Consider the following 12061-nt stretch of genomic DNA (forward strand, 5'->3'; position numbering starts at 1 on the left):
GACGACGAATTTCTAGAAGTTTTCCTTAGGTGTATTTGCAACGATACTGTGCAGGAAGTCGGTCGCACCATCTAACGAAAAATAAAATGTTTGTGGGAACGTGTAAGAAACCACACAAATAATTTACTGATCAGGGGTGTGTGTCACCTTTTAGGTTGCATTCCGAGGCACCTTAGAGCAAAAACTACCGTTTAAAAGCCTTTCAAGCTGGGGGATTAAACCGGAAGTTTGTGGACTGAACCACTGATGGAATGGGTATTCGCTTTCCTGAGAGGCGTTTGGTGCCTTGCTATGACTGCATGCCACAACCTCCACCGCCGCCGCTAACGGTTACAGTGGTCATAGCACGAGGCACGAAATGCATGCAGAGTGGTCACATGATGAAGGGAAAGCGAGAGTCCCACCAAAGTGTGAGCCCACCTGACAACGCCAACAAAGGCAGTGTCAGCAAAGCCAGGCGAGCTATAGGCTCTAAGAGCTAGCAGTGTGAAAAGTTCACGGGGTGGTGACTGCTTCCTTCACAGAGACAAAGAATAAATCATCATCATCACTGCAGGACAAAGGCCTCTCCTATATCTCTTAGATTAACCCTGTAAAGAATAAATACTACCATATTCTAAGTCTTAGCCACTAACACTGACGAACAAGTGCTAAATGAGGGATGTAAGTGTCTCTACAAAAGTAGAGTGATCTCTATAATATTTTATTTGCTATCTACATCTTCAAATTCAATATCCATGTCTTCAGCAGAGTCAGAAAGTGGCACTCCTTCTTCCCCAGGAGGCATGAGGTCAACGGGCAACTGGTCTCCCCACTTGCTGGAGCGTGCCATGCGGTACACATGCCTGCATATACAGAACGAGACAGGTGTCCTTTATAGCAGCTGCCACCAGTCTGCTGCACACTGGCAAAGTGCACCGCTGTGGCAAGTTATGGCAGCATGCAAAACACAGCATAACGCTGAGTCTGGCTGTGTGGGCTGACTACCTGCCAATGAACGATGTGGCAAGCAAAGTTGCAAACAAGGTTCTACCAAGTTCTCACATTCAGAACATCTACAAGGCAACATGCAAGAAAGCGGCCTCCTTTACCCCATATTGCGTCCTACAGTTTCAATCCCCAGTGCAAACTCACATTCACTAACAAGTGGTTCTAGCAAAAGTTTCTGTAGTAGATAAAGTTGAATCCCCAAGCAACTTCTCTTGCCTTCTTTCTTTTACATGTAGCTCATATTAACTTGTATAAGAAAAGTCTCCATAGTTTCTTATTGCCAAAACTCACTGACTATGCCGCTAGTATGATATGTATTTCACAACAGTTCCTGCTCAGTTCACAATGATATAAAACTGACATTGCAGCAGTACATCCGCTGTTGTCCTTTCACTATGGTCACTATACCTTACCACCTTACTTAAAATCAGGGGACACTGAACACCTCTCTAAATGATAGTGTGAGAAAACTGCACTCTGGACACTTGAATGAACAACCAATGTTCATGTTGTATGCTCTTGTACCTGGTAGTGACATAACATGCTTTCGTAAAGGATATTCTACAATAGATCATATTCACACTATCAATCAGGTGATAGAGAAATGCGCAGAATATAACCAACCTCTATATATAGCTTTCATTGATTACGAGAAAGCATTCGACTCAGTGGAAACCTCAGCAGTCATACAGGCATTGCGTAATCAGGGGGTAGAAGAGCCTTATGTCAAAATACTGGAAGATATATATAGCAACTGCACAGCTACTATAGTCCTCCATAAAGTCAGCAATAAAATTCCAATAAGGAAGGGCGTCAGGCAAGGAGACACGATCTCGCCAATGCTGTTCACCGCATGTTTGCAGGAGGTATTTCGAGGCCTGAATTGGGAAGAGTTGGGAATAAGAATAAATGGAGAATACCTAAATAATCTGAGATTTGCTGATGACATTGCCTTGCTGAGTCACTCAGGAGGTGAACTGCAAATCATGATCAACGAGTTAGACAGGCAGAGCAGATCGATGGGTCTAAAAATTAACATGCAGAAAACCAAGGTAATGTTCAACAGCCTAGCAAGGGAACAACAGTTCACAATTGGCAGCGAGAGTCTAGAAATGGTGCCGGAATACGTCTACTTAGGGCAGGTAGTGACAGCTGATCCGGATCATGAGAGGGAGATAACTAGAAGGATAAGAATGGGGTGGAGCGCATATGGCAAATTCTCGCAGATCATGAGTGGCAGTTTACCAATTTCCCTCAAGAGGAAAGTGTACAACAGCATAATCTTACCGGTACTCACCTACGGGGCAGAAACGTGGAGTCTAACGAAAAGAGTTCAGCTTAAGTTAAGGACAACGCAGCGAGCCATGGAAAGAAAAATGATAGGTGTAACGTTAAGAGATCGGAAGCGGGCAGAGTGGGTGAGGGAACAAACACGGGTTAATGACATCCTAGTCGAAATCAAGAGAAAGAAATGGGCTTGGGCAGGGCATGTAATGCGAAGGCAAGATAACCGCTGGTCTTTAAGGGTAACGGAGTGGGTTCCAAGAGAAAGTAAGCGTAGCAGGGGGCGGCAGAAGGTTAGATGGGCGGATGAGATTAAGAAGTTTGCAGGCAAAGGGTGGATGCAGCTGGCAAAGGATAGGGTTAATTGGAGAGACATGGGAGAGGCCTTTGCCCTGCAGTGGGTGTAGTAGGGCTGATGATGATGATGATGATGATGATGATGGTAGTTGGCTTCTAGCACATGGAAAAACTGTCAGAAGTACCACAGCCGCCTGCCACTGCTACAGTTTCACCAGTTTCACATTGTAGCGCACATGGGCCGCTGGTTCCAAATGTAGCAGTAGCGACAGGCACCTCAGACCTGGCGCTCAGTGGTCGCCAGCAACCGATTGGCATATGTAGGGCCGTCACTGCCACGACAGATCATATCTCTTATGGCCACACCCAGGTGTCATGCTGGTGATGCGCTTGCTCACTTAGGCTTTCCTTGGTTTTCAACGATACTGTCCCTATGCAGACTACCACTTCCTCAAGCTTCACAGAGCAGGGAGCCAGCAGCAGTGATGCATCACTCGATTGGCAGCAATCATATGCAGTTTTCTGGACGTTAAATATGGCAAACAGACAGTCCATTCTCTGTGCCATGGTGCTGCTGTGAAGTCAGAGATTGGTATGGCCATGCCTTGTAGATCCATGTGGGAACCATTCGCTTTCCAGTGTTTCAACTTGTCGTTGCTGCATCAGTCTGGCACCTGGACTTGGAACTGCTGGGCGAAACATATCTTCGGCTTCTACGGCGAAAATCCTTCTCTTGATATTTTGCATCTCTTGAGAGCTGGGTATTGAGCGGAGCCTCCAGGCATGGGAGGCATGTGGTGGTGGTTGAGAGATTGCTTCACGCAGGTGGGATTGGCGATTGCTAGAACACACTATATACAGGAAAACTGCTGATAACTGGACAGGAAATCTTAAGATGTGCAGATTTGTCATACTTGCGAGCTGCACCTTCTCCTTACCCTACCCACTCAGCACTGAGATGGGATGGAACTATGTGCTAAGGTAGCGGGAATAAGGTACTTGGACACTGAATGCTACAGTAAAGCCTTGTTAATTCCAGCCCCGTTAATTTGGAAATTCAGATAATTCGGACTGCCACTGGACTCCCGCCAAACGCCCATGCAAGTCTATGATATCGGAAGCTCATTTATTTGGATGCCGCTGGGCTTATATCGGTTAATTGTGACAGGCCACCAAAGAAGCGCCGTGTCAAGATATGTGCATGACAGGCTATCAATCAGATATTCATCCACAGGTCTGAACTGCATATTACATTGTCTCCCGCACCTCTCTGATGTAAGCGCAAAGGCAGGTGTGCCGACGGTCCCCCATCAACAGGCCTAGGGAGAGTCCGGCTATGTAGTTTCGTTTTCAGAGCTTGATCGCTAGCCCGTAGCGATGGCGGCATCTGCTGTGCAAATCAGCTGGCCAACCAAGCCTAACACTATTTGGTATGAAGACTGCCTTATTGCTGATCATTTCTGCTTGTTTTTCAAAAGCATCTTTCCGCTCCGGTGCCAATGCAAGCTTCCCTCATTTCCGTCCTTCCAGCTCGCCAAACACGTCGCCAAAACTCTGCCCTTGTCACATGCTGTTGGCTGTTTGTGCGGTGAAGCCTTCTTACATGTGATGTGACGTGCTACCATTTCGGACTGTGAAAGAAGCCATGGTGTCCTTTACCATTGTGGAACAGTTCTGCTTCTGTCACTCCCGATGGCATGCACAAATGAAAATATTTGACGGATCTGTGAGAAAACACCGTTGACGTGCAGTTTTCATCTCAAAAGGTGGTCACAACTGCCAAGGTTCCTCCAAATAAATGTCACTTTCACGCAAACGGTTTATGGCAGTTTTTTTTTTTTGACGAGGAGGGGGGTATTTCAAACCTAATTCAACATTCGGATAATTCGGATGTTTTTCCACTCCCTTGAAATCCGAATTAACAAGGTTTTACTTAGCGGCAGCTTTCAAATGAAGACAGAAACGAACAAGAAAAAGGCCTTTCCGACAGCTCCAAACCTTAATGATGCTTTCTTTTGCATTATTGTTTTTCTTATAAGAATTCTGCGCCCAGTTTTTGTGCATGAAAACCTGTGTGCAACTGAATTCAGTGGGGTCATTTTTCCCCGTAAAATTTTTTTCACAACTGCAATGAACCGAAGTGGACTAAAACCAACAGGCAAATCATAGTACACTGTACGGCACATGCATCAAAGCAGCTGCACACACTATGCACACCGGCACACCTGCTGCAGATTCCATCCGGAGTCCAGAGCAGCAGCTGACCATATTGCAAATCTTCGTCTTTCAAAAGGAATTCATTATATTTTGTTAACTCTTCACACGCTCATGCCTGCAGTCGCTTACAATATATCTATAATGACCTCAAGCAGCACAGCACCTATTCGCTTGGCAAAGGGCCACAGTGCACATTAGCGCCAAAAAAATAGGCGACAGCACGTATTATTCCGCTCATAGCTAGCAATGCGTCTAATGGGAACAAACAGCGGTTTCTGTTTTATAGTAAATCAATGCCCTATATCAAAGAGCACCCTACTTGCACATACATTCAGTGTACTTCATCAACAATTTCTAGCAGCACTGGGCTCACTCTGCTCAGACAACTGAGCTCCTATCACAGCACGATAGTATGTGTTCTGCAGTGAAGACATAGTTCAGCAGTAGTTTCCGGTGAGGCTGGTTCTAGGCTTCAAAAATGTTTTCTCGTCTCAAACAAAATTTACTCGAATTAAAATTTCTAGATTACAAGTAACGAAGCTGGTGCATATAATGAGCCATCTCACTTATTTTTATCTGGAGTGCCTTAATCCTTCATTTAAGACTGAATTTCAGTAAAAAGTAAGTTCTCACAAACTTGGGAAGTAATTTTCTTAGAAAATACTTTGTTTAACAATTTTAAATCATATTAGCATAAACTACAGCAACAAGTGAAAGCAGGAAAAAATCACTGTGGGTGAGAGGTAAACAATGTAAACAAGGAAACTGTCACATTTTTGTTTTGTTTTTTTACAGACAGTACCAAGAAAACGCGGAAAATTCTTGCATGGCTTCATTAACAAGTCAGATGAAAGAACAACACAACTAAAATACTCTAAAATAAGACATGTCACTGTATTGTTTCTCATTTGATTTAAAATTATGAACTCCAACCAACCTTTGATCGTTTGCGGAAACTTCAAAGAGTGCTCATGTGAGCAAAGAATCTTTTTTCGAGAAAATACTACTTATGTTGAAACTCCATTTACACAATCACCAACTAGTTCAATTTTTTTCATAACAATTGGTGGTGGTCAGTTATGGGGTATGGGATGTTTTGCACGGAACGACCTTATTTTCAGTCAGCATCGGGATGCATAAAAGAAGAGTAACCACTGATCTGAAAATACCTCTTAAACATAATTTACAGTTTTTTAAACCCAAATATATTGCAAGATGAAGCACAGTGGGGTTCTTAAAAACCAGTTGTCACCCATTTTTTACTTCTTGGTAATTTGCAACAGCAATATCTCAGCCTTCAAGGCAGGCACAACCATAATTTTTATTGTGGCATGTAGCTAAGAGTGCAAAGTGTACAAAGTTCGGAACAGATTTTGGAATTTATGCTTTAACATTTTGCAGTTCTGCTCTAGATCAGACAATAATGTACCCACAAATGGAACAGTGAACTTTGAATTGCTATAGCATCGCTAATACTCGTTACATAAAAAAAAGTACTCCTTACATTTCATTCCTTATGCCTTCTAGTATCTAGCCATATGTCAATATCAATTTCTGTAGTGTGGTTACTTTTGCATTGTTTCTGCAAATTATGAACCATTAATTTATCTTTGTAACTAATAGCCTATTTAAATAAAATAGACATTTGAAATCAGCACAAGAAACCAAACAAGAATAGCAAATGTCATTAAGTTTGGTTGAAAATTTAAAAAAATATATCTTTAAGAGCCATGTCCCCCCTTAAAAACGAAACAAAGACATATTCAAAACTCTGGCTGCTGTTACTTCAGGAAGTACACAACAATAAAACCACATATATACCTGCACCGCGAAATCTCGTGTAAATAATTCACAGGTTGCTCATTCAGTGTGTCAGCAGGAGCAAGAAAGGGATGTGACTTCAGCCATATCCTTTCTTCTATTCTAAAGCAGCCTCCTGACCCACCTGCCATGCTTCTTTTTGGTGAACACAAACTCCTTTAGGCAAGCATCACTGCAGCACATGCGGCAGATTGCATGACGACTCCGACGAAGCACTGGACGGATCAGGCGTGGCCAGTTTCTCTCCTCTGCAAAGGCACCAGAAGGAACAGTCAGGCAGGAAGCTTTGCACCTGCCTCGATTACATTTACAAAAAATTTTGGGCCAACAACAACAATAATGCGGGCACCCAAGATACAAGGCTAACACTGGTAAGAAAAGCCTCAACAACAGTAATGCAGACACCCAAGATAGAGGCTTAACACTAGTAAGAAAAGCCTAGCCGCAAGTAGTGCGTGGGTCAATACCGAGTGTACTGGCATTTTCATTTTGCAACCGTGCCAGGCAGCAAGATACATTATGAAATACACCAGTAGCAGGCCAATATAGTAAAAAGCAATTCTATATTCAAGCATACACTACCTTACTGCCAATTAAAGGTGGGCATGCAATTTTTTGTAGATAAACTGCAATTAACTGTCATGTACAATGTACCCAAAAGAAATATTAGCCTAGTTAGCACAGCTTTTAGACTTTTCTTACAACAAACAGTCTGAGACACCTAACAAATGTGGTTTCATGCAAATAACGCACTTGTAACAGCCTACGTTGCATACATATGTTGGAAGTGCAAATGTTGCTGGTTCTGATAGCACCAAGACTCAGCCCGGCTAGCAAGCGCGCAGCACTGTTACCGGTAAACTCAAGCTGACTCTGTGGATGCACATGTTTGTGTTAAGTGCGTGAGTTACTGCAAAATTATCTTTTCAAGTAATTGCTCAACAAATTCTGTACCAGGAAATACTATGACCACCTTTTAGACTTAAAGTAAATAGTCTGCCTTTTGATACATTGGTAGTATTAATAATAATACAGTTGTAGTAATCTAAAATGGCCAAATCACTTACTAGGAATGTCTCCAGATTTCTGCAGCACCACATAAGAGTACCTCGCAACAGCAGCTTGGGTTTTCTGAATGTACAAAACACAAGGACATAAAAACGATGTTAGAGTTCAGATTTAAGTGAAGTCTGAGTGCAAGTGGTACTCTCAGATTAATCTTCATGCAGCAGCACCCACAAATAAACAAAGAAGATCAAATACTGAATGGTGCATTCCACATAACAATACTATTTCTGCATCTAAACTGTTACCAATAGACACTAGGAAAGTATGAAGCAAGCTATCAAGCTTATAAGAAAAAACTTACAATGTCAGTTTTGAGTCACGAGAACTCAATATACTTTATTGAAATATTAGACGTAGAAACCAGGAAAATCACAACATAAGGTCACAAAAAAAGGAAAAATTTGTCTTCAAGTAGAGGAAAGAAGTTTACAAGAGTTGAGATGCAGGATAGTTGGTTGACCATCTTTGACGGGACAGGGCAAGGGACGAAGATGTAGACAGAAGAAGAAAGAAATTTGGCAGTACTTCAGGCAAACACCACTTTCGCCTGAGGTATTGGCTATCAAGCTTGCAAACCATTAACCCCTACTCAAGACCTCAAAGCAGTAAATAGGCAGAGCCCACATAATGTTTGTCGGCAAATTAGCCTTGCTTAAATACACGCTAAGAGCAACTGTCAATTTTATACTGAAAAACCTACACATCATGATTTTTAAATGTTGTTCAAGTATTTGTTTTTCACCAGAGAGCAACTTTCGCACTAGGAAACTTCTGATAAAACTAACTCTTTTCTCACGTTCGCAAAATTAGTATTACATCATTAAAACTACCCGTTGGGAGAGTTGGTAGTTCATCTTGATGTACAGGGGTTTATAGTGCAAACAAAGACAAAGAAAAGAGAGACCACACACACACACACGCTCGCACGCATGCACACACACAGGCGTGTGTATCGTCTCTCTTGTCCTTGTCTTTGCGCTATAAACCACTGTACATTAGTATTATATGAAATGTGAAAAATGAAATACACAGAAAGATCGAATAAAAATTTAAAAAATATCAGTGCTGAAATTTTAGCAGCGAAACGGGAAACACCAGCCACATTTTCATTGAAGCAAAATGCAAGACGACCTGTGATCTGTAAGGTGTTGGTGCACGACAGATGATAATTTGAAATTTTTCTGAAATCCTCCACTGCTGCGACTCTCTCATTCTGTTTATTCTCTTCTTTGTTTCTCCATTAATGGCATGGATCAGGTACCCATGAAGGGTGGAAGGATCACACTGCTTTTCCTTTCCCTCAATACAAATATTACTATTATTATTACTACTGTGCTAAGTCCCTCTATGCATTTTATAAAAGGAAACAGGGTAATATACATCCTGACCAGGATAATATGCAATCTCCTTCCAGATGACTACGTCCAAGTTGTTTCAAAGACCAAGTTCAAACAATTCCTTAAGAGCTTGAAACACTCAATTTTCCAATCATCTGAATGGCAGCACATGTTGTCTGAATGAACGTCATTCACTAATTTTCACGTGATTATGATGACGCGTTTTTATGGCGCTAGGGCATCTGTGGCCAAAGAGCGCCATGGCACAACGTTTTTTCTTCTACTCAGGATGGAGTCAAAGACCCATTTCCCAAGCATTTCACCCTAAAGAAGCCGAGCACCAGGCAAGGGAAAGCTTGTACCCATTGTATCTGCAGTGAATACCTGGCGGCACTGGGGATCGAACCCCGCACCTCTCGCTTGCGATGCGGATGCTCAAATGACTAGGCCACCACTGTGGTCCTTGCTTTCACGCGTTGTACTTTTATGTTTTGTTTATTCCTTCTCAATGAACCTCCAATAGAGCCTCGTTTTGTTGGTATGTAGCTCTTAAATCACACCTCCAATCTTTTTCTTTTACGTTTCATCACAGATATTTGCATTAAAATAGTTACATTGTTGGGCCAAGTCCAACCTATCCCTCGCTGGCATAGACAGGCTTGCCTCATTGTGAAGTTGTGCATTATTATTATTATAATTATTATTGCCTGTTTTTGCTATAGTGCTTGTGTCTGGTGCAGTAAAAGTTATTATTACTAAGTTTCATAACAAGTTTGCTGTACGTATTGTGTAATAAAAGATGTTATTATAAGCATTATTAACAGTGGCTACAAACCAGCGTTAGCAGAGGCTCCTCATAACGTGCTTCGAAGTTGCATGGGATGCCGAGTGCCTGTGTTTCCCTAGGACAGTCAAGATCGTGGGGGCACTGAACATTGTGCGGGCATCACAGGAAAGAGAAATGGAGAGGAAGAAATGGTTAGGTTTCCAAAGCAATGGCAATGAATGAAACAGAACAGCAGTACACAGCACTATACTCCAGGTCAACTTTTTCTGGCAATGGTACGGAAGCTGTGAAGCCAAAACTTCTTCCTAAGCAGCGGAGTATAGATCCAATTGCAGTTACCAATTTTTTCTTGTATATTGTTAATATTCATTATTTAAGGCATGTTTCTAACACAACTGACGACTTTCAGCGTCGAAATTCAAGGGAAGAACTGCTTTCGTCATTGCAAGGAATTTGCTAGGAATATACGGTTACAAAAAGCCTCCACAGATAGTGCCAGCTGCCCGACTGACAGGATGAACGTGCCGTGGAGAGAGCAACATGTTAAGCAGCCAGGTACATTGTTGTGCTCCCAAACTATTTGGCAGAATGACACAGTTAAGGATTCTTCGCCCCTGTAACCCAAACAAGACTATGGGTGCGGATGGTATGGCTAGTTCCTTATCCATGGTCAAATGAGCACCAGAGAAGTACACAAAGGCAGACATCACATAGTACCACATCCACTTCTATTTCTTATTTTTTTTTCTGCTCTCAGACACCATTGAACCGTTTAATTACAAGTGCTATCTACGCTGAGAGAGAAAACGTAAGTTATCAAATGTGTGACTGGAAGTAAACAACACCCACTCATTCCAACCTGCTTAAGCCTCGCAATTCACTCTGCTAAAAAACCAAATCTCACTCATGTCCGAACTGAAGGAATACCTAATCATTCAATGCATTTACTTTCCAGGTAAGCTGACGTCTATTTAAGCAACTTCTCACATGAGGTAACTAGAAATCTTGCTAAAACAAAACCTATCTCTGCAACACTTTTCTTTGTTCACTATGTCTGGGCTATGTATACTACAGCAACCAAGTTTGGCATGTTCACATGCCCATAAAAGTTTTTGGAACACTGAAATTGCAAGTGAAGCCTAATTGCTTGACAATCTAAGCATGCAACCATGAGCCAAAGGGCATGCTTTGATGTTAGCAAAGCGACAAAAAAAAGAGACTGGTTCGTATTTCACTGCTTTGTAGCTTGAATGTGCGGAGTGTTTACAAGAACAAAACAAGACGACTGCCACTAGTGGAACTATCAACTGAGATTTTACTTGACAACAAAAAGGATATGGTAAAGGAAATGGGTGCCATCACTGAGCATGTGTGTCACATTTTTGGATTATCAACTGATTGAGCTGTTTACCTAGGCATGCTACCTAGGCATGTGTTGGCAATTAAGAACACCTCCATGATTTTCCTGCCAACTCTGTTTGCATATGGCTGGATTTTTCCAAATGCGTTTGCAATTTTTGCACTGACCTGCAAGCGAACCTGGCATGCTCTTGTATCCCAGGCTTCTCAAATGCTCCTGCTACCTAACGTTTAAACAACAGCCAGTTTTTCCAACATAAATGGCACCGCAAGAGAGAGGAATGCTGTAGATTACTCCCGTATGGCAGCACACAAACAGCTCCTTATGCTGCTGGCCACAAGAATTACGGCTGCCTTGCGTTTCGATGCAATTTACCATCTGGCACATCGATTTCAGTTTTCTTGCAGCAGAGAAGATTAGCTCGGCATTGTACCTGCTTGCTATCTTTTTGATGTGGTGTGAGACAGTAGGCACACAGGGGTCACGACTCGCCTTTTTCCTTCCTGTTCACTGCTTCCTGTTGGAAGCCCCTCCCTTTTAGCAGTTTCAGGTAAACTTCTGCTATTGTTCTCATCACATGTGCTGGAAACAGGCACATAGCCAGAAATTTTTTTTAGGAGGGGCGGGAGGCAGTTGTATAGGGCGAAGCCTAACAAGAAAACTGCTGGAGGGGGTGAGATTTCGGTGAGGGGGGTTGGGCCCCCTCAGGCTTCCCCTTGACTACATGCCTGGCTGGAAAGCCACTTTTTGTAAGGTTGGCAGCCTGACCATCTAAGCTCTTTTGCACCTGTCGGTGGCAACACTTCTCCATTGCCTGTAACAAGCCTGCCTTTGCCATTCCTCTTCTGACAACGTCACAATGCCCCCGACTCAAATTTAAGCAGTGGCTTTGCACTTCTA

At 42.6% G+C, this 12061-nt stretch overlaps 1 protein-coding gene across 1 annotated transcript in view; it reads right to left on the reverse strand.

Annotated features, from left to right (window-relative positions):
- Positions 1 to 682: 682 nt before the first annotated feature.
- The window catches only part of LOC144120581 (ribosome assembly protein METTL17, mitochondrial), a 37612-nt gene continuing 26233 nt past the window's right edge, over positions 683 to 12061 (reverse strand). The window contains exons 12-15 of the mRNA XM_077653148.1: positions 9850 to 9942; positions 7677 to 7740; positions 6734 to 6857; positions 683 to 845 (exon numbers count right to left, since the gene is read on the reverse strand). Coding sequence (XP_077509274.1) covers positions 704 to 845; positions 6734 to 6857; positions 7677 to 7740; positions 9850 to 9942 — 423 coding nt within the window. The 3' untranslated portion in view covers positions 683 to 703. The remainder of the gene's footprint in view (positions 846 to 6733; positions 6858 to 7676; positions 7741 to 9849; positions 9943 to 12061) is intronic.

This window comes from Amblyomma americanum, chromosome 2 (assembly GCF_052857255.1).
Source record: "Amblyomma americanum isolate KBUSLIRL-KWMA chromosome 2, ASM5285725v1, whole genome shotgun sequence".
Classification (NCBI taxonomy): domain Eukaryota; kingdom Metazoa; phylum Arthropoda; class Arachnida; order Ixodida; family Ixodidae; genus Amblyomma; species Amblyomma americanum.